The 23,377-nt window shown below is 42.0% G+C and overlaps 1 protein-coding gene across 3 annotated transcripts; it reads right to left on the reverse strand.

Moving 5' to 3' along the window:
• Window positions 1-194: 194 nt before the first annotated feature.
• Window positions 195-21,544, reverse strand: LOC139102067 (thyroid receptor-interacting protein 11). 3 transcript variants are annotated; one of them, XM_070655702.1, is made up of 13 exons: window positions 21,264-21,544; window positions 20,573-20,652; window positions 19,136-19,210; window positions 9,589-9,756; window positions 9,402-9,509; window positions 8,748-9,144; window positions 5,933-8,656; window positions 4,061-4,164; window positions 3,855-3,954; window positions 974-1,055; window positions 727-901; window positions 525-620; window positions 195-429 (listed from the first exon to the last, which is right to left on the reverse strand). In XM_070655702.1, the coding sequence occupies exons 1-13, from the start codon at window positions 21,433-21,435 to the stop codon at window positions 262-264; spliced, it is 4,449 nt and encodes a 1,482-aa protein (XP_070511803.1). In that variant the 5' UTR covers window positions 21,436-21,544; the 3' UTR covers window positions 195-261. The 3 variants fall into 3 exon arrangements, with proteins under 3 accessions (XP_070511803.1, XP_070511805.1, XP_070511804.1); XM_070655704.1 differs by lacking the exons at window positions 19,136-19,210; window positions 20,573-20,652; window positions 21,264-21,544 and adding an exon at window positions 17,038-17,421; XM_070655703.1 differs by lacking the exons at window positions 19,136-19,210; window positions 20,573-20,652; window positions 21,264-21,544 and adding an exon at window positions 12,428-12,684.
• Between the last annotated feature and the right edge of the window lie 1,833 nt (window positions 21,545-23,377).

Genomic DNA, 23,377 nt, shown 5'->3' on the forward strand with positions numbered 1-23,377 from the left:
GCTTGAATTCTCTGACGTAAAACTTGAAAATGTAAGAATAAGTATACTCAAAAAGTAAAGTATGCAGAGTATTTCCATATAACGCTGTAAATTTTTATATCATGCCTGGAAATTACTTAAAAAGAACCCGCAGAGCTTTTGGAGGATGATTGGAAGCGGGATAAAATTAGGCGGCAGAAAAAAAACGATTGCTGTTTGATGTAAAATGCAATCGAATTTATTATAATTATTTGTACAACGTTTAATACAATGCGCTTAATATCAACTGTCCTTTAACACCTCCTTCAAAATAGATCCCGTATTTCTCGCTGGAATAAAGTCTGGGAATGTTGGAAGAGCTACGTTGGGCAACAGTAATGTAGATTGCGTCGACGACGACGACGACGATGACGGCGACGATTGTTTGTGATATCCTGGTCGTGACGAAGGCTGCAATTATAACGTATAATGAAAGCAATGGTTTTTAATCAAGTGCGAATGAATATCGCACTGACCAATAAATATAGCAATAGCTTATAACTTACAGAATTTCCAATCGGCAGACCTGGCAATTGAGGCTTCGGCTTGGACTCGCTTTCTAAAAACCTCACGAATGCTGTTGATAAAGACGCCTCATGATCCTGAAAGTTAAGGATATATAATATCGATGAGACGGACAAGTCGGTCGATTTTCAGGCGGTATCGACCCTGATGGGACCGTAATTAAATTAATAAATTAATGAGTACCTTTGAAGACGTGCCGCTGACTTGACGGCTGCCGTGCGTCGTCGCGTTGTTCAAGCCGGTCTTTTCTTTCTCCGATTCGGTGAATTCTAAAACGTTAGCGAAGACTCTGAGGATTGAAGACTTGTCCGACTTGGCCGAAGACAGGTAACCCAAAAGCAAATTTTTTACGAGAACTCTGAAAAAAAATTAGTCAGAGGATAAATTCGTACGTTTCGTGAAATGTATGTAAAAATAAAATTTCGCTCACTTGTCGATTTTTCCCTCAACGTGCTCCCTTGCCTCTTTCATCTTTTGGTCCGCTAAATCCAAGGATGCTTTCAGTTGTGCCACTAAAATTGAATATTACACATATTAGTCCATTATTATTATTAATAAAAATAATAATTGTAATCATATCCTTTTCTCAAACTACAAACGTCGGAGAGGAAAATGAGAAGGTAGTAGAGAGGACTTGGTAAACGCATTCATTCGTAAGGAAATCTTTTACGAAGCGGTGGTTGATCCTTATTTAAAAAAATCGATTGCGGGATATTTCTGATTTAGTTTTCTTTTTATGTACACCATGCGCGGTATCCATCGTTGAAAACTTGGCACGAATTGGTAGCTCAAAAAGACACGAGCGTAAGTATAACACAAGTACTGGTTGCCTCGATATCACACCAGTACCTGATGCAATACTCTCGCCTGCGCCTTAAGTTGCTCATGCTGCATTCTTCGTTTATCATGCCGTTCTACGAAACTAAGGTTGCGCTCATGCCACTAGAATTAAAGAAGCGTTTTAGTAAAATGATCCGTGCTCCGGAGTCACGTACCGAAGCACGTTCGAACAAGATTTTCGAAAGAAACAGAGGGAGAAGAAATGAGATTAACTTACATACGTAACGCTTTTGCCACTCCTCGAGATTCACATGGTTAATATTTAAAATTAATATTTAAGAAACTAGAATCACAAATCTTTTTTTTTTTTAATAAATATTAAAGACCAAAGAAAAGCGAATAATTTTTGTAACTGTTAAGTGACTTTTGATTAATTTAAGCTTATAATTTTGACGAATCTTGGTAACGGGTGGGAAACCCCACGAGGTAATATGAGCTTATTGTATTTACACGCTCACAGTTACCGCATGAGATTACCCACGGCTATCGCTACCAAATTACGACTACGTGTTCATTACTCACTTAGGCATATTTATTAACATTTCACGTTTATTCTATATTTATTGCTTAAATGTTTTAATTTTTTTCCAAACAACTATATGAAAATGATAACTCCGACGAGTTTCATGCAAAAGTAATAATAATATTGAAGGGCTTGCAGGCAAAAGCAGTGGCAAATTCGGAACAGTCCTACCTATCGTTTCAATTAATACACGATTATGATCGCGTCGGTTTAAATATCGTTAATACAGCTTGCACGTATGTAGAACAGGTAAATTTATAAATTGTTTGGTGTTTGCCTGTAGTACATAGCTCCTGCATGCGTTCGACAAGTAAAATGGGAAAGAGATATCGTAAAAGGGACGTGTTAAAAAAAAAAAAAAGAAAAAAAAACATTAAAAACGTTTTAGTTTGACAACCGTGTTATCTAACTGCACTCCGCCGTCAAACATGGAAACAATACGCAGTGGAGTTTTCTATATGTATTAAAGAAAAATGTAAAAGACAAATAAGTGACTTTATCTAAAATAAAAATGTCCCCTTCATGCTACCTCTCCCCTGCATTATTAAATTACATTATTCAATCTATATATATGTATTTAGAATAATTGGAGCCTCATTAGGCAATGAAAAAGACTAATATCTACATGTGCATGATAATAATATTAAGGTACAAATGATTTAATACACAAAAGTGTACTGTTACTAAAAAAAAATTTTATGATACACATTATACAGTCATTCAGTCGTATCGTTAATTGGTCATCATAATCGTAATTACAAGATAACACGACAATAATGATACAATCGAACAAGAATAGGCGATGAAGGTAACGAATCGAGCTTTTCGTCATGTACAGAAAAAAAATTAATAAATGCAACGTTAATATTCTTTTCCTCTGAGCATTTTAACAGGTTTTCGTTAGAATTACCAACAAAGAATAATTAAAAAAAAAAAAAAAAAGAAAAAAAATGAGGAGGGACCAAGACCTCGCATGTGGTAAAGTGCAAAACGTAGTACCAGCACCAGCGATAATTGCATGAACCAACCAATACGTGATTTGTGAGTATGCAAAGGCGATGATCCAGTTCGTAGCCAGATACCAGCAAGAATCCTGGGCTATTGTCACAAATCCCAGAATTACCAGCTGATATTTGACTACATCACCGGACTGTGTACGTGTTTGCTTTCGCAGATTAGTCACAGAGCGCGAATGCACTGATGGATTCTACGCTGTAGTTCATTTGTGTTCTCGACAATGCACGCTTTATCGTATCCTCCTCCTCGGCCATGTGTGTTACATAATAATATAGGAATAATGTCCCTTCCGGTGCTACGTAAATCATTTTCAATCGAGAGCGGGGTGTGCTTTGTTATTTACAAAAAAGCCATATGTAAGTTGACGTATTCTCGATCCAAGATCGACAGAGCAAGAATTTAGTAGTGCTTTCATGACGGTGCACGTGTTCGAATATTTTGTAATTTATTTTCCACTGTTTTTTTTTTTTTTTTACTTCTCAATTTATCATCGCAATAGCTGCTAGGAAACTTGCGTCGCTTTCATTGGCGACAAAAGAAACGTGGAACTTTTTTTTTTACATATAAGCTGTTGTGACGCAGCAAAATGTTATCACTGAATCGCTTTGACATAATTTTAATTTTATACTTTCTCCTTTTTGCTATACGTACTGCGTCAATGATATAACATTTACGTGTATTATTAATATTTTTAATATCGTAACGCATAACTCGACACAACTATGCCAATCATTTGCAATGGGTTAAAACAAAAGCAGAAATATTTATTTAAAAAAAAAAACGTGATCAGTATTTTATATCGTGATGAGAAAAGAACTTGTATTCAGTTTGCTTCTCATGATGCATAAAAGAATTAAATCAAAAAACACTAATCATGCTATAAACAAGATGCAGGCGATGCCAGAAATATGTAATCTTTGATAATAATTACCTTCTTCGTTGCATCGCTCGATCTGTTCGTCCTTTTTCTCGAGTTGTTCGCTTAGTCTAGAGGCAGCTTTCAAACATTCTCTAGCTTCACGTAATTGTTGCTGTAAGCACACATACGTGCGATATATAGTTTTACGAGACAATGTATTCCGACTGAATAGTCGGAGTGTTACGAATGCACGGGGAAAAAAAAATATAAAGGCAAACCTGAAGATTTGAAATGTCATCTAATAACTTTTCTTGTTTCTCGTGCGATTCGGTGAGTCGAGATCGAAGTTTTTCCGTAGCCACCATGACATCGCGTTCTTTATCTGGAAATATGCATAACGTTAATAATTATTTGTCGGCGATTTTGAGGTTCAAATTAATTTTAATATTTAATTAATACGTCCAGGGAAAGACGGTCTTGACGATTTTCGAGATCGAGGACGACCTGTTGAAAGCACCGTCTTTTTCTGGACATACTAATTAAATATTACAATTAAATCGAACAAGAGTAAAGGAATAGATAGGCGCGGGGGGAGGTGGGGTAAGGCGGGGGGAGGGGTACAGAGTGAGAGCGAGCGCGAGAATACGTGTTGCGCGCAAGGTATATTCCCCCACCACTCCCACTCTCGCTCTGTCCTTCACTAGCGGTCGCGCAATACACACGTACGTACTACGCGCTCACGGCAACCGCGTGCTCGTGCCGAAATTAATACGTATTTCCGTTTAACGCAAGCCGCCGGGTACGAGAACTATCCTCTCCTCTTTATTTTCCGTGCGAGGAGATTACGCCGCGATACTACGTGTGAGGAGAGCACGTGTGATTCTCCGTCCGAGGAGAGCACGTGTCGCCGCCGGTTAATCGGTCGTTCCGGGAGTTCGGGAAAGTATTCGGGCGTAATTTTTTGGGCTTTATTGTAGACGAAAGCGATGAATAATGTTCGCGATTGTAAAATCACGGTTCGCGAGTGTCCAGTGCGCGGAAGGACGACTCGACACGTGCTACCTGAGAGGAGGAGGAGGCCCAGGAAGGGTATCCTGCCCCGGCGGAGCAACCCCAGGGTAAGTATAAATTTGTCTTCGGAATAAAATGCTTTGAATGTGATATCTACAAAATAATTCTTTAATTTGTGTGTTCCAGATCAAGAGAAACTCCGCTGCTTCGCATCGTTTAATGAGAACTTAAAGTGCCGTGCGCCGATATCAGTCATCATACGAACCGCAGCCGGTTCGTCGGTCGTTTCGGGAGTGCCGCTAGTTTTTCGGCGTTTTTTTAACGATTTTCTTTTTCATTTTCGGAAGTGCGTTCGCGAGTTACTTGTGCGCGGAAGGATGGCTCGTCACGTCCCATCTGAGAGGATGAGCAGGCCCACCAGGAGGCATCGGGCATCGGCGGAGCAACTTTTAGGTAAGCATTAATTCCTCTAATAAAATCTTTATTAAAAGATTTCCTCTACTTTTTTATTAATTTTTAAAACGATATACATGTCTACATTAATATATTTCTTTTTATGTTACAGCCACCGGCAGAAATCTACAACTCCGCTGACGCTCATGCAGATCGGTAAGCCAGTAACATGTTTTCAGGATTTTCTCTTTACAGCAGTGCCGAAAAATATCGCGCGCAAGTGATCAATAATTGTCGCGAATTTAAAATCACGGTCGCGTTCGCGAGTGACTTGTGCGCGGAAAGATGGCTCGTCACGTCCCATCTGAGTGGAGGAGCAGGCCCGGGACGGGCATCCTGCATCGGCGGAGCAACTTATAGGTAAGCATTAATTTCTCTAATAAAATATTTATTAAAAGAAAGCCTTTACTTTTTTTTTTATTAATTTTTTTTAAATAATATACAAGTCTACATTAATATATTTCTTTTTGTTACAGTCACCAGCAGATTTCTACTACTCCGCTGTATGCAGATTGGGTGGTAAGTCGTATGATTTTTTTTTTCGTAGTTGTGGAATCTTTTAAAAAATAGCGGACGCGTAGCGCGCGCGTGGTTTCTTCTAGTAATTATAAATTAATAATTATAATATATAAAAACTAGCCCTATCGAAGCGATAAATTGTAACAATAAAAAATGTTATCACTCACCTTGTTGAAACTGTTCCAAAACTATTTGCAAGTTGGTTAAAGAAGCAGACTGCAATTGAATATTGTCCTCGGCGGTAGATAATTTCGCTTGTATCTGATCCCTCTGTTGAGTAATCAAAGCTATTTGCTGCTGCAACGTTTCCACCTGTTGATTAGCCCTGATATTTGCCGATGTGAAGGCGGTCGAGCTACTTTTCACTTTTTCTTCAGCTTGCAACAATTTCGCTTCTAACTCTTGACGATTTTTTTCGGCGATTAAGACTTCGTCCGTGTAACTCGATTCCATTTCGACCAAATGCGTTCTCAATCTGTCCAATTCTTTCGCAGAGTTAGCTTCTTTGTTTTGAATTTCAACAAGTTGGTTCTGCAGGAGTCTACTGTTGGACTGCTCTTGCATCAGAGCAGCCTCCAAAGCGTCGCATTTTTTATTCAGAGTCGCGATTTCAGCACTCTGTCTGGAATAGTCGATTCCATTGTGATCGTGCTCGTTTTTAATATCTTCTGCATTTGCCTTGTTGCGCATCTCGTTCGCTGTTCGCTCGGAAATAAATTCTTGAATATGAGCCGCCTGTTCATTCACGCGTTGAATTAACTTTTGAATCTCGTTTTGATATTGCAAAATTTCATTGTGTTTAATGGAAACGAGTTGTTCGAGTTCACTTTTCTGATTATTAATCGCGGCAAGATCGTTCAACGATTGCGAGATAGTATTTTTCATATGAGCTATCTCGCCTTGTAAACTGTTAATCTTCTGATCTTTTTCTCGAATAATACACGATAGATTTTCGATAGTTCGCTTAGCCATCTTCGCAGACTCTTTGTTATTCACGCAAGTGGTTTGGAACTTACTGCGTAAATCGTCAATTTCATTCATTAAGCTTTCGTTCTGTGCTTTTATAACATCTTTTTCTCGTCTTTCTTTATCGATAACTGATTGAAGTACATGCGTTTCGTTAAATGCTGTACTATGCTTCGCATTTTTTGTCACACAATCCTGCTTTTCTGCTTCTACATCCGTAACTACGTTTTCTATTCCACTCAAATTATCTTCAGCAGTTAAAAGTTCTTCCTCTTTACCAGTTTTATCTATGTTTACCAAAGATATCTCCGTGACATTTTTTTTAAATTTATGTGCTTCTTTACGAAGCGTTTCTATTTCTCGTTCTAAAAACTCGCATTTATTTCGTAACAGACTTAATTCTTCCGTAACAGGTTCTTCAACATCCAATTCGTTTCCACGTCGATCTATTTCCGTCGCTGGACTTTGAATATCTTTTTTATGTAATTCTAATTGCGAGTTTTGTAGCTTTAACGCATAATATTTGTTTTCTAGTTCTGTATAACATTCCTGTGCCTTGTACAGTTTCTCTTTTAACACGGGCAATTCTTCTTTATAAATCGATGCCTCTTGTTTCAAATCCTCATGTTCTTGCTGAAGTAACGACATTTCTGTATTCAACAATTCTATTTTATCAAAAGACTCATCGTGTGTAGCGTTCAATTGTTCCGACAGAGATACATTTTCCTTAATTAATCTATCGTTATCCTGACACAGTTTCACTATTTCAGATCGTTTCATATCAATTTGAATCTGCATTGCCTCCAATTCTTTTTCCTTATTTAAATTATCATTTTCCAAATCAATTTTTTCACGAATGGTTGTATTGAGCTGTTCCTGCAAGTTTTCCAATAGATAATTATTTTCTTCTTGCATGTTACGTTCTTGTAAAAGTTTGTCATGTAATTGCGTATCCAGATATTTATTTTTCTGCAACAAATCTTTGTTTTCTTCTGTTAAATTATTTATAGTATCCTGCAAAGATGCAAGATTTATTTCGAGCACCTTTATTTTAGATACCGACAGCGTTAATTCTTCTTTTATATTTTCGTGGTCGAGTTTCGATTTCTCGTTCGGTGTTGTATCTCCACTTGAGCTTTTTTTCTCTAAAGCTATTGGAAGCTCTATATTTTCCTGTACATATGAATATAATTTACTATTTTTATCTCCTTGTGATTCCTCGTTGTTTGTTAAAGGCACTTGATTACTTTGTACAGCAAGCAAAGTTGCATTTGTTCCTCGTATCATTTCGTTTTCAGTTAAGAGTCTGTTCACCTCTTCCTGTAAAGATTCAACGTCCATTTCTAGAGAAGCTGCCCGTTCGTCGCTCGCCTCAGGAATTGATGGTAAATTCATATCTAAGTTCTGACACGGTTTCACTCTCATATTCTTTTCTAATAATAACGCGTCAACGTGAGACTGCAACTCCTCACATTCCATTTGCAAGCCGTTTTTTATCTCCTCTGTCTCTTTTAAATCTCTGGAAATTTCAGTCACCTTTCTTTCCAAAACGTCTAACTTCCATTTAGCATCGACATATTGTTTCGCGAGAGCTTCAAAGAACGATTCTTCCGATTCAATGCTACGTATGGTACAGTTTTTCAAAATTTTTTTAACTTTCTCAGTAATATCATCTAATGGGTTTGTTTCTGATATTTCTTGCGCAGAAATTACTTGAATATGCCTATCCAATTTATTCACATTATCCGTCTGAATGGACTGATGAATCGTTTCTGTACAAGTACTTTCATCGCGCTTCGACATGTCATTTCGCAATTCAATTATCTTTTTCTGAGCCTCGTTGTAGTCTATGGAAAGTTGCTCGTATGCATTTTGTAGAGAGCGATGCTTCTTATTACTTTCTTCTTTGAGCGACAATAATTTTTCTGCGAAAAAAATAAAATTTGAATTATAAAAAAGTCGTTCGCACGTATATTCGAATTACATTTAAAGAAAGAAGAGCTATTATTTACTTACCAATCGACTGTGCATGTTCCTCATCCAATTTTTCCATGGCAACTACAAGATCTTTATTTTCGTTTTGCAGTTCCTCTATTTTTTTTTGCAACGTCTCTTCCTTGTTAATCGAAAGTTCCTCCGCCGTTTCGTGTAGCTTATCCTGCTGCGAGTTTGCATGTTTCTCGGGTATAGAGTTGTATTCGAAGCCATCGGCTTTTTCGAGTTCCTTGTTGGCCTTTTTATGAGCTTTAATTTTCTCATACGTCTCATTTTCGATTTGTAAAGCCTTTAGTGCTCCGCGGATCAAATCAAACTTTTCACATGAATTCAATTTCGATATTACCGAACGAAAGTCATTGATAAGACTAGCCTCGTCTAACTGGATATGTTTAGCATTTCGTTCCGCTTCTCGAGTCTGAAAATAATGTAAAACATGGATACTTACATCGTTAAAGAGATAATCTAGTTTAATAAAATTTTAATTAATCATGCGATTTAAAACAAGAAAAAATCGAGATGTGACTCTTAAAGAAATTTCTAAAAGATTGAGAATAGGAAATGAGCTTCTTTCTTATTTTTTTTATTTCCATTTTTTGAAATGGAACTTGCTTAAAATTTAAAATTATAAGATGGAAAATGTCAGAAATGTATAATTGATAAATCGCTTCGTACCTTCTCTTCCATCTGTATAATACGATTCAGCATGTCTTGTTTCGCCCGCACGACTTCAGCCTTTTGATGGCCATCGGATATATCATCCTTGAAAGACGCGCTGTTCACCTGTATATTTATTATTTCCACCAACTTGTAACATCACATTACGGGAGGGAAAGAGTAGAGAACCATTAACAATTATTACCTTCTGAACGTGCTTCAGCTCGCATTCTAATTCGCGTACTTTCACGGCGGCTTGCGCCAACTGCTCCTGCAGCAGGTGTACGTGGCTCTGATTCCTCGCGTTGCGGTTGTCGATGCACGACGGATCCCAGAAAGTCCCTTCGGCCTCATCGGCATGACCCACGTCCTTCTAGAATAAAAGATAGGAATTATGAAGACGCTTTCGTCAACGCGTCGTCCACTTAAATGCGTCTCTGAAAGCTCGGGCGGGCCGACCCTTTCCTTCCGCTCCGGACAAATTTTGAAAGTCAGTTTCTATCTAATTTACATCCAGGCCCGGTCACAAATCTATCAGCGAGATCTATATACATCTCCGATGCATGTGGAGGTATCTTTGTAAAGGAAGCGGAGAGGGAAAGGGTCACCGATAACAGAATAGGAAGTAGAGAGACAATTAGATTCCCGCGTGGTCTCCCTCGTTTGTCTTTGAAATGGGTGGGCTCTTTGAAAACGGAAAACGCTCGGGTCACCGGGTCCCATTCCGACGCAGATGCGTAACCGATACGGAAATCCTTTTCGAGGTGAACGATACACGTTGTCAAAATGCTAATGACGCGTACGGGCGTTATGCATACGGGGGCCCTGCGACACAAGAATAGCATTGCGCTCGGGCGCGATCTTGCGCGTGATAAAACGTCGATTTCTCATCCGGCGCATCACGGGGCACCCGGGGAGGAAAAGAAACGAGGAGAAAGAAGCGAAGTCGCCGGGTTGAGACGCGCGTCTGATGAGAGGAAAGCGCGGGCCTTAGATAGAAGAGCGGAAGACACGGCTTTGCGGGATTTACCGCGTTCGATAGCGCGCGATTAGCGATATCAGACACGAACGGTAATGCATTGTATCATTTGTATCGCTTCTTGCAGCGATACGCGTTTTTTTCCGTCTTAAGATTCTACAATTGAACGGGCCTCCTGCTCCCGATCGTTGAGGAAAAGAAAAGAAAAGAAAGAAAGAAAAAAAAAAAAAAGAAGTTGCGGTGCCGAGAACGCGCTACGTTTTCACCGCTCGCACGTCTGCACATTATCGGGGATTATTATTTAACATCTGCTCAACTCCTCCGTTATGTGGGAGCCATTTCCTATTTTTCTTTCTTTCTTTTTTTTTCCCTTCGATATCTTTCGTACAAATCGACTCGCGCGTTGCATCGGAGACGCGCACACGGCGCGCGCGTTTCGTGGTCCAAAGCGGCGGGGCCGAAGTGGGACGATCCTAATGAATATGAAAGGAGGTTTCGTTGGGTCAGGTCAAGGAATAATGCGTCGTTTGACTTGCATACGGCGCTCACGACGAGTCTCCACCTTTCCGTCGTGGCGGCCTTCCTTTTCTTTTTTTTTTCTTTTTTTTTTTATCTTTATTCCGTCCTGCACACATTTCGGGATGTCGGGAATGATGGGGACACGTCGGCTCGCGACGACGTTAACTTAATAAAATTCTGCGATCGCGGAGATCCAATCGTGTTTGGTTTAATTTTTTTATTAGTATTTTTTTTCGCTCTTTTTTTCTCTTGCCGGTCGCGCAACGATCGTCGCGAAAACCGCATGCCGCGTCAATAATTACGACTTCGCTGTTATGTGAAACCGACGTAAAACTGTCCATGCGTTTTGTGTGCAAATGAAAAGCAAAGCCATAAAGCTGAATAATTCAATGGACGGAATTTGTTATTTCAGGCCGCGGCTATCATCGCGTCGCGGAATAAAGGGGAGTCAGGGGGTCGGGAGGGGTTCAAAACTTGGTTAAATCAAATTGACGCGTGTCCAGCGACGATTTCATTTAAAAAGAAAAAGAAAAAAAATAAATAAAAAGAGAGCGCGTTTAACGATCGAGCGGTTTTAAAAACGCATTTTTTCCTCCTTTTTTCAAACGCGTTTTCTCTTCGAATTTATCGTTCCCTCTCCTTTTTTTTAAAACGATATCCGCACGGTAAACACCGCAATACCGTTCCGCGCGAGACGTCCGCGCCCGTCCACGCATCGCGCAGATAACGCTATCCCGATACGAGGCGTGGGAAAGGAAGTTACTATCAATCGCAATGTAAACGGGCGCGAGTTATCGTAATCTCACGGGGGAGAAACCGGCGCGAGGTGCACGGGCACATTCGGCCGGTCGCGAGGGAAAAAAAAAGAATACGAGGGCGAAGGAACGAGAGTTTGCGGAGGACGCGATAGGTCGGAGACAAAAGAGACGATGAAACGAGTCGATTAGGAACGAATTTTTAATGGGGACCAACCAGCGCCGATTCGGCGTGCAGATGTTGCTCTACATGTCCGGTAATGATAGCCGCTATTACGACGCGTAAGGCCGACGGGACACGTGCTCTTTTCCCAACTGGGACGCGTGAACCTCGCGAAAGTCGAACGAGCCGAAAGAAGACGGGATCGCGTTTCTTTTTAATAAATTTCGAGGGAGTACCGAAGAACCGGCGTCGCCCGAACTCGATTAGCTAAAATAATTAGGCAATTCCTTATCAGGATTTTAAAAACGCCCCGCCGCGTCCGCGAAGAACATTCCTCTTCCCCGTAGTCGTTTTTTTTTTCATTTTTTCTTCTCGCAGAAGCGGCAAGGACACGGGATCGCGACACTCGCGCGTACTTGGCGCATTTTTAGCTCCTCTTTTTTTTATTTATTATTTTTTATTTTTTTTCGCTGATAATAAGGGGTATATCGCTTACAGATACTGCTCTTTCGGTCGCTCTCTCTGTCCGTCTTTCTCTCCTCGCATGCGACGTTACGAAACACGCGCTCGCGCGGAGGGGTTTCAGGTTAACGCGGCCTGCTCTAATAGCGTAGCGGGCATATTGTACCTGCGTCAGTAGGAACATAATAATGTCCACCGATGTCGATGACGTAACCGAGTGGCCGCGACACAGCGTGACGCACACATGCACGCACGCATGCAGGCGCGAGCACACGCGATGTCGGCCGCGAGCGCGGTGTTCACCGTGGTTCAGGGTTCAACAAATAATGCTGGGTAAACAGCGGTAACGTTTTCTCAACGTCGCGTCCCCGGACTCGCCTTGCACCTTCGCGCGACACAGATCCGACGGACTCCGCCGGCGGGACGTCTCCGCCGACGCTTCTCGGTTACGCAATCGAGCGGGTTACGCGTCGCCCAAATGACCCTGGGGGGAAAGCTTCGAAATGATATTCGACGGTCGGCCGAATGAGAACCACAGGTTACCGCTTCCGGCTCCGATTCAGCGTGACCCTCGGCGAAATATTCTACGGCGAGAAACGCCCGATCATCCACGCGCGACGAGAAAGATGAGTCGAAATGGACCGACCGTGCCCTCCCCCGTTTGCGGATCCGCGAAACGCGCCCCGCGCGTCGTTCGATTAATAATTAGCGACCGCGCGACGGGACGTTAATAAAACCGTGGTCACTTCGCCGGAGAAGACGCGCTCGGCGAAAAGAAATCATTATCAACCGGCGTAGCGAATAACACACCGCTGCTGGTGTTAGATACTGAGAAGCTCGGGCTCAGCGAGTTCCTCGAGGCGAGAAATCGTCACCGGAGACGACGAGGAGTCAGCGAGTATAGCCGAGTACGGGGAAAAAAAATAACGGCTGCGACCGTGCCGCGCGAAGATTCGCACGACGCCTCACACCAGACGTTCTTGATCTTTGATCAATGCGAGAGAAAAGAGATCTCTTCGCTGTAGCAAACGGTAGGCGCGTTAGGTGAACGATATTCCTCTCGTTGATTCAATTTTATTTAATTAATCCCCAACGAAGATCGTCAAGATTCTCGCGTGCATTAGCACGAAAGACGGAAAAGCCTGTCCGGAGTCGTCAAAGTTTTCGTGTCGCGGGTTTAATCCATCTGTCCGTTAAGCCAGGTAATATCCCATATCCGATCATCCTCCGGTTAAACGCTTATGTTTATTAATGCCGGCGACAATACTCGAAAGTCTTCGAAACGATGAATGCACGGACGTGGCCGTTCTTATGCCGCTATTGTGCGCGAGGGCGAATGAATAGCTCATATAATACTTTTTACCATGTATGCAAAATTCTTTTAACCCCTTCCCGAGACCGCATATCCGCGTGCGTTGCGTTGCGTGCGTGCGTGCGCGTACATGTGCCTTGGGTCAATAGACCTAAATTTCCTACCCCGAACGTGAAGCAATCGCGTATTTACGATAGCACGCGTATCGCGCTTAATTGTTACCCAAACTCGCGTCTACTTAGTTCTATTTTAACAAGTTCAACAAGGAAAGTATCGATCGCCCGCGCGAGACGGCCGTGGCGGTTCTTTCGCTCGTATCCCAGAGCGATAAGCGTAAAGCGGAAAACAGCTCGCGGTAGGTCGCTTCTGGAATATATTTTAATACTTTTTCATACGTTTTCCATTCCGCGGGATTGACGCCGAGTCAATCAAATCCGAGCCGCGCGTGCATATGCATATGCATATACGCGCGCGAGCGACTTGGCATGCGTTAAAAAAAAATTTTTTTTTCTTTTTTTTTTAAATATTAATATTATTATTATTTCGACCGACATCGCGCGGTGCGAGCCGCGGCCGCGAATCTACCGTTTATTGTTTGCAAGTAATACGCTGAATTTTGCAATCGGCAACAGCACTGCCCGAGCGTCGTGCGGGTGCGCAGGTAATCGCGCGACGCGTTGGTTAAGTAATCATAGGTAAGCTTGTCCTTCGTGCATTATCTACCGATAACTCGCGAGCCGTGGCTCAGCGCGAAAAAGGCGCAAATTCGCCGTGGCCACGTAATGTCGCGGCTGAATAAAAATAAATAACCCGGGCTCTTAACGCTGGCGCTGATATCCGCCGAGCGTTCCGCAAACGCACGAGAGAAAAAAAAAAAAAGATTTACGAGATCCGGTTTTTTTAAAAGACCCAGATTCACAATTTATACATGGTGTAAAATGTTTTTCTTTACCGCGGTACTATGTGGAAAAATAAAAAAAAATTTCCAAACGTAATATTATTGAAGGACTGTTTTAGAACGAAGATTATATTATGTTTGATAATATTGGATCTGTTAAAAAAAAAAATTAAAGACCGAAACGGTTTCGCGAGGGAAATATATTACAATTTGTGCGTTTGTAAAATAACAGGTAGGCTCTTCGAATTAGTTGCGTCGCGTTCTACATGCGTTCTGAAAGCAATTTTTATAGTTAATATTAAATCGACGAAGAAATCTGAAAGTCGACGATAACTTCGTTACTTCGCTATTGTGCATCTGTATCGCAATAGTAAAACGCACGCAGAGCGAATTATATTGTCGAACGGAGGGAGGAGGAACGGAGGGAATGAAAACAAACGTTATTACGTTTACATTCTGAAAAGCGTGTCGCGCTAGGCGTTTCTAATCTTCTGAACACCGGAAAGACGCGCGACGAACGTTAATAAAAAAAAAAAAAAAAGAAGAACAAATAAAAGGAAAAAAAAAACCAAAAGAAAAAGAAGATTAAACGTGCCGAGCATTTTATTAAATTATAAAATGGAATTATTTTTCCTGATCGATAGGCCTCGATCGGTCGCTTAATTTTCCATCCGAGAAAAAGACGAGCCGCGTGTTTGCGAATTGTGAATTATGGATCGACTGGAAACCGCAGGCGGGATGAAGGCTCCCGGGAAAACTCGGACGCGAAACTTACGAAATAGCGGTCGGCGGATGTGCGAAAGGCGCGTGCGCGCGATAAGTTGCCTGGTCATCACTTTGCGCGCGAAAGAATGGCGCGATGTAGAAAATAAAAGTCGCAAAAAATATATATTTTTTTCTCCTCACGGCGAAATACGACGCGTCACGCGCTCGTCGTCGCATCCTCGAGATAAAATGCAGGAGACAGAAAGGGAAAGAGAGAGAGAGAGAGAGATAAGAAGGACGAGCGGATCCTCGCGATAATTACGTCACGATTCCGCGCGGCCGCGGGATCGAATCTCGAATAGGACCCTGAAGAACTCGTCGCGTATCGCGAAGAACGCGGTTTCCGGGCTCTTCTTCGGAAGTTGGTTTAAAATTGTGCGGCTTACGTCAGGCAGGCTGGACGATCGTCGCTGTTTCGTCGGCTGGGACCGTGCGGTTTCTCGCGCCGCTCGCTGGAGAACACGCGGCACCCCGACGCGCAATCTTCCCGGGAGAGAAAAGGCGAGCCCGAAGTTCCGTCCGGTCCGTCCATCGCGGGCTGGCACACGTTCCGTCGGCGCGGCGCGGCGCGCGACGCACGCTCGTTACCGAATGACTACGTCTCGAGAGTTCCATCTTCCGCCAGCTAGCGCAGCGGCGACTCCGACAAAGTTTACGGAGGAGAAGGAGGTGGTGGTGGTGGCGACGGAGGAGAAGGACGGAGAGGAGAGGGCTAAGTGGAGGTTACGCGGGGCAACGCACACGTAAGACCGTGCGAGAGGAGCGCATGGCGTGTGCATACGCACGATTTCGTGTCGCGGCACCTCGTCGGAATTACACCTCCTTCCCGGCTGTCACGAAAAGCATTTTCCTCGTCGGCGTCCTCGCGAACGCGGACGCTCGTTTCGTAAACGTGGACTTCGCTACGCGTCTCGGAAAGCGAGCTCCTTCGTCTTTTTCCCTTCGAGCCCCCGGGGGCCTTGAAACCGCCTCCTCTAACTGCCTCGTCAGAAAATGGAACGAAGGGTTAGCGAATGTTTATACGCGGAATGAGTAACGACTAATGACGATAGTGCACGATACAAAGTACGACTGATTAATTAAAATTAATTAAAAGCAATAAATTATTGAGAACGCCTGGGGACCCTTTTTCAGAAATGAACGTTTCCGAAGTCAAAGTATCGCGATGCGACTCGCGTAATAGCCCGCGGAATTTATTTAGAACAGCTAGACCGTTTGCTGGAAACACAATCGCGGATTACGAACGCACGATGCGTCGGTGTTATTAACGCAGGCGTCGACAGGACATTTTTTTATCGGCCCCTATGGCTGCCGCGTTTGTGCTGCGGGCACAGCTGAAGGAAATGGGAGAGCGTTTTAACGAGAGCGCACCGGCGGTGTAGGAAGACCCGGCACAGAGACCGTGTCCTCTTCCGCCTGCACGCCTGAAAGGAAAATGATTAGGAGTACAAATTTAAAAAAGAAATGTTATCTATTTTCAGTCGGGCAGAATGGATCGTGGGAGATAACGACAAAAGAAACGGCCATAAATATTATAGATACTCATATTTTATGAGTCACCTGATACGTAATGGCTCAAAGATAAATAGCTTTTGATGTAACGGGGAACAAAAAGGGAATGCTTTCGAATCGAGGAAATATCGAGGGATAGTAGCGAGGAAAGCAACGGGTTCCGCGGAAAAAAAAAATTAAATAAAAAAAAAAACGATGCAACGAAGGCGAATACGTGAAAACGAAACGGATATTAAGTCGCAAAGTAGGATGATCGGCAAAACGGTGCTAATAACGACGTATCGCTAACCTTGGCAAGTTTTCCAAAAGACCTTTCGTATATCTGCTTTTAACTTTATCGCACAAACGGCACTAACTTCCGAACACGAGCCTGGATCGGCCTGTATTTATAGGCGCTCTATCGAAAGGAGTAGCCATAGTCACTATCGCTGAAAACTGCGCGCAACCCCCGATCGCGTCCGCTTATCACCCTTCGGGGCGTTATCGGGGTGATAATGAAACCGCGGGGTGAACTAATCGAAATCGAGCGATCGAACAGACCCGCTATTACATCACAGACTGAGATTCGTGTCAATTATATCGCAAAGTCTGCCGGCCATTTCGCGAAAAAGTCGATCTAACTTTGCGTTCGCGTATTACGAATATATTCGAAATCGTTTCAAAGATTTCATTCACTATATTATTGAATATTACAATGTTAGACTGCTTCCGTTTTTTTTTTTTTTTTTTAATCGCACACAACCGTCTCGTTACTTATAGCGTAAACGCGGATGCCGCGGACGCTCGTTCCTGATCGAAATCCTCGTTCTAAGCGAAAACCGTGGAATACCTCTAGTTAGATCGAAATATATATAGGTAACATATTAGGCAATTTTCTGAACTGATGCGCTCGTTTCGACGGAGACTCCAAGGACCATCGGTGCATTCACGTAACGACGCGGTCGATGAATCATCGCATCCTTCTGCCTTCCTTCCATTTTCTACCTCTACAACGTAAAGAAATCGAAAAACCCAACGCACTTTCGCCTACCATACCGCCGGTACGTTATCGATTATCAGGAATGAAGAATGACGTGGCGTTTAATATACAAAGTTTAATATACAACGCCGTTTCTCCCGTTGAATTGCGCTGGCGAAACTCCCTTCGATCCTGCGCGGCCGGCGTCGACGAAACGCGACAGTTTCAAAAGTAATATCAAACATCCGATAATTGTTTCAACGTAAATACGACGGATATGCGGGGTGTCGGCGGGAAAAGGGGAGGGCAGGAAGAGCGACTTCGCCGGAACAGAGAAAGAGGTAAAAAGAAATTCTCCGCTCGGAGAAATTCGTGACACATTCCACGGCAAGTGAGACCGATCCTTTGTTGATCCAAGATACGTAATAAAGTGTAAGAACGCAACGACGTGTTACCTCCTTATCTTTCGTGCCCGACGCACGTTTCTACGCAACGAAAGCGAAGCACGAAACGAGATTTGAAAATCAGGCCGAAGGTACGGCGCGGCCTGGTTCTATTCGTACAGGTGCTTTTAATTATTAATTATATTATTAAGTATACGACGCGACTCCCATTTGTCTTTCTCTTTTTATTTCTCCGACGTTCTTTCTTCCAATTAAAGTCCGCCGTACCGAAACCGCGGCTTCTGATTTTGATCGGCGCGAGACAGCGTCGCGCGCCAGATGATTTCGGAAAAAAAGCAAAAAATATAGGAGGGAAAAAACAAAAGAAATAAATAAAATACGGCGCGATTCCGAATTCTTACAATGTCCCACGGAACAAAAGTGTCTTATCTGGGCGGTCCGATAAGAAAAAGAAAAATAGTTTTTCCGCTATTAAGTATTATTATCGGTATCAGCTAAATAATGCCAAACGGCTAGTTGTCGTTATCGCGGACGCGTTTGCTTCTCGAACACATGTACAAATACGCGCACGAGCGCGCGTGTATTATCGCGTTCGCAGCCTAATGAGAGGCAGCAACGTGTAACTTAAAAACAATAGATCGCTCTATTATTACAATGATGTAACAACAATGAATTATCGCGGTGATGTGGAAGCCCCGGGAGCCCCGACTGCTAACGAGGAGAGAAAGAGAGCCGGCGAGGAGGCGAGCAACGACTCACCGTTACGGTTTATAGGTCACGTAATCGCGAGCTCTTACATTCGAAAAGGTGATAACCGATGCGCTTCTATTTCCGTGACGTGCGACGTCACATTTTTTTTAACCAAGGAGAAGAAATAATTATGACCGTTTCCATCGCCGTTGAAACACCGCAAAAAGTAATGTGTTTTTCAATTTCTTTTTTTTCCTTTTTTTTCCCTCCTTTATTTCTCTCTTGCTCTCGAGCGTTAGCAGCAGCGATCGCTCAGTAAAGAATCGTCGACTTACCGATTCCTTGGACTTTGCGTTTATCTCGATGACGGTTCTCTGCAGCTCGCAGTTCTGCCGGCGCAGGAGGGAAATCTGTAAACGAGTCTTACATAAGTTACACATAGAAATTGAAACTTTGCTGTAAAAAAGAAATTGCACGAAGGTCACAGCTACTGCATATTGATATAATATTTCAATTCCTCTTTCTCGTGCACGCGCACGAGCGATAACGAGCATTAATATGTATTACTGTCAGCCTTTTTTTTTTTTCTTTTTTGTATTAACCGTTAACATTATGAAAGAATTTTTTCGCTTAATTTAATGTTTCATTGTGACAAGTGGACGAGTATCAAAAAACGACTGAGGACAAAGTCGAAGCTCGGAGATAAAGTTTTAATAAAATCGGAGATATAAAATATATTAATATATAATGACGATATTATCGCCGTTTCCCAAGATTGTTGCCAAGGGAGAGACCTTCAGTCTCCAGGCTCGCGGAGGGATCTAAAAAAAAAGTTCTCAAAGGAATCCCGCCGCGAAAGCTGACCCGAGCGCTTAAAGCGACCGTCTCTCCAGGTCCCTGGTTTAAATATTAGGAAGCACAGGCAGAAGGAAGTCCGGTGGTGCCTCGTGGATACAGGACGTGCGATGCGCGTTTACATTTGCCGGCCTTATCTTACGTTTGCACTGCGATAACGGTCCCCCACTTCTCACAATCCTCGATGCATTATCTCGCCTGACCCTTGGGTAGCGCCAAAACCCCCGTCCCCTCAAGCGGGGTTTCCTCACCGAAACCTCGAGGTTTCCCTCGGACGTAAGTCACAATAAAAAAAAAAAAAAAGCGCCTTAGACCTTAGGTAGGCAGATGCACACAAAATGCTTCGTGCGATCGTAACGTTTCTTCCCGAATTCGAAAATCTCCGCCGACGTACCGTTCGGACGATCTTTCCTTCTACTCTTCGACGGCGTCTACATATTTTCTCCCCGGGATTTCTTCTAAAAAACCTCGCAATCGTAAATGTTATAACGGATAATAGCGGCAGGCGGTGTTTGCTCTACACTCGTTCGCGATTATTGGGGAACGCGACATCTGTTAAAATAATTTCTAATCACAACGTAGCTCTTTCCCTCTTATCTGGACTAGCAGACATCTGTGCGTATATCGGGCGTGACTTTTTTTTCCATTTTTTTTTCCCCTCTCCTCTCCCCTGACGCGGTAAGTAGTACACCCACAAAGATTATCAACGAGATCGTCGAGGAGAAAAATCGTGAGCGCGCGTATCGCGTTAAAGATTATTAAAGAAATTAGCCACCTGTATTTAATCGGGTTCCTCGTATCCTTTTTCGACTTTCTTTCACGATTGTGTAATCACGACGATAGGCGCGCAATTATTAAAAAAATTAAGAAATTATAAACACGACGTGGATTAATTTATGTAATGTAAATACACTCACTTCTGCATCTTTCGCGGTGAGCAAATCTTGCAGTTGACTACATCTTTCATTCGCTTCTTTTAACGCCTTTGCTCGATCGTCTGGAAATAAACAAAGAATCAGATTTCTCCAATCGATTATTAAACTACTAATTTATCGTACTTTAATCGCTCGTAAAAAAGAAAATGATTATAAGAGAGAATTACGACAACAATTTCATAACAATTTTTTTTCGATATCGAATTATTTCCGCGGAAATTGGAATAAAAAAAAAAAATTAACAAAGCATTCTGAATAATTACAAAAATTATACCTAGCACCATTTAGAATTAATTAACAGTAATAAAGTGACATAAAATTAAATCTAAAAAATGATGGAAAGCAGTATCAATTAATGCTTTCCAATTTATTAAACTGATATAAAATAACAAGCAAATAAATCGTTAAAAGGTCGCATTTAATCAATTTACGGAATTGTATAAATTTAATATAATTGTTTAAATCAGTAGTACATTCTGCTTTGATTACAGCTGTTAAAAACGCTCGAAAGTTTCGCGCGAGTTACGTGATCGTTGAACGCAATCCGTCAGTTTCTCTGGTCGGTAAAGTAGAGCCGTCATCTGACAGAAGTAACCTAACCCTTTTCTTAAACTACGCGTCGAGGAAATTTCCAGCTGGAATCGCGTCGCGATTTCGTTGCATCGATACGCACCTATTTCGTGAACGATGCCGTCGGATAATACCTCCTTCGTAAGGTTCGTCAGTTGTCCCTTTAGATTGGAGAGACTATCGCCAAACCACGCCATTTCACGCGTTAACAGCGAACGTCGCTCGTGTTTCTCGTAAGACACCCTGGCATTTATCACTGGGAACGACCGTCGCATAAATGATACATCGCGATAGTGAAAAACTCGGTTTCGCTATGCCTACACGAATTACAAAACATGCCAACACGTACACTCGGCAGCAGACAGGTTGAAACACGTATTTCTCGATGAGTTTCGTGACGCACCTAAACTTGAAGTGCACATCACTTGCACGAATCTGCGTGGCGAGTGCAGCCGGTTTTATTGTTCGAGAAATAATTGTAATTTGAACGCGGTATTAATCAAGGAATTTAAGTTTTTAACTATTTAAAAAAAAAAAAAAAAAAAAGAACAATACAAGTATTTGATTTAAATAATAACATGCGCGTTCGCGAATATATTTTATTGATTACTAATTAATAATAAAATAAAATAATAGAGTTGTTTTTTTTTTTTTTTGCAAAATTATCGAGTTTGAAAGTAAATTATTTTTTAATTGAAATTATATAAAGAAAATTAATTAAATTTTAATGTTAAGTGATGAGAAATGAACTTTACCGACATTTGAGATTGCGCTGCTCGAGACTCATCAAGAAAATATATTCTAATCTTATTACTAATTACTAAAAATATCAATTGTAATATAAAAAAAAAAAAGAAGAAAGTTCTACATCTATTTTAAAAGTACAAATCTATGATATTAAAATTTATCAATTATTTTTCCAATTTACTTTACATTCCCATTTTAATGAAGACTTTAATAAAGCGGCTAAATATGCAGGAGCTTATCTTCTCGATCTAATATTCCATTTATTTCAATATTGTTACGGCTATCAATCATAATCGCGTGGTTATTACTTCGCAATTGTATCATTCACGAGCGGTAACACAATTTGCGACGTGCGAGCGATTGCAATTTCGGAAATGTTATCGCGAATTATCGACTTTTCTCCCGCAGGTGCGACGTTCGCGCGCGTTGTTAATTTATTTTTACTGAAAATACCCTCGTCGCGCATGGAAACCGGTGTTATTCCTGTTCGTAACGTATTTCTCGTTACGTCGTGAATTAGAGAGTCGCTTGACGAAGCGCCTACAAAGCGCGTTTGAAGAGAAGCGTCCCTCCTTCTCCTCAAAGTACGATCTTATTTCTGCTACCGCTCGAAAAGTCACCCGTGCCGAGATAAAAAAAAATTCCAAGCTAACGTCATCTCCAAAGTTATGCCAATAAAAAGAAATTAATATAATCAGAGAAAAATGTATATAGCCCCGGTTTTATCAACGCGAGTTAATCAAATCGCTCGATTAACTTTCAGGGCTGCGATTAATATTTAAAAAAATATTTACAGATCTGATATATTTTTTACATCAGTTTTACGTTCGGTTTTACGTTGCAACCCTGAAAGTTAACCGACCGATTTGATTAACTCGCGTTAGCGAAACCGGGCCATAGCGGTATACATATAGCATAAGTGTGGCTCTAGTCGGAAAGTCATTGACCGTGTTTAACGCATATAAAACGCTGTCAATACCGTGCGAAATTTGCAAACAGGAATAACTGCAATTTCCGCTCGTCTCTCGAATGGGAAGAGTTATTATTTTCGCAAGAACGTCCGCCTGCGAAAATAATGTATAGGAAGTATTCCGGGCAATCAATATCGATGCACACGCGGGAGAGAGCACGAAAAATAATCTCGGCACACTCAGCCGGGCGCGTACAGATATGTATTAGGTGCAAGGTTTTATCGCGCGTCCTTCGGTCTGGCGATAGAGCGAAAATCACAGGATCGTTGCTACACGTATACCCCTCTGCGAACATCGGGGCTTATTTACATTTTATCGATTCGACAAAAAGAATACTCACCGTCAAACGAGCCGCGAATCCAAAAGGATTACGGCATACGAAGTGCTATAAATAACGGCGTCGATAAGAGTCTAATTATAGACCCGGGTGGACTTTGAATCACGTTACTCCTATTCCGTTATCTGTAAAAAAAGAAAAGAGAGAAAAAAAATCAGGTAA

Source organism: Cardiocondyla obscurior, linkage group LG04, assembly GCF_019399895.1.
Source record: "Cardiocondyla obscurior isolate alpha-2009 linkage group LG04, Cobs3.1, whole genome shotgun sequence".
Lineage (NCBI taxonomy): Eukaryota > Metazoa > Arthropoda > Insecta > Hymenoptera > Formicidae > Cardiocondyla > Cardiocondyla obscurior.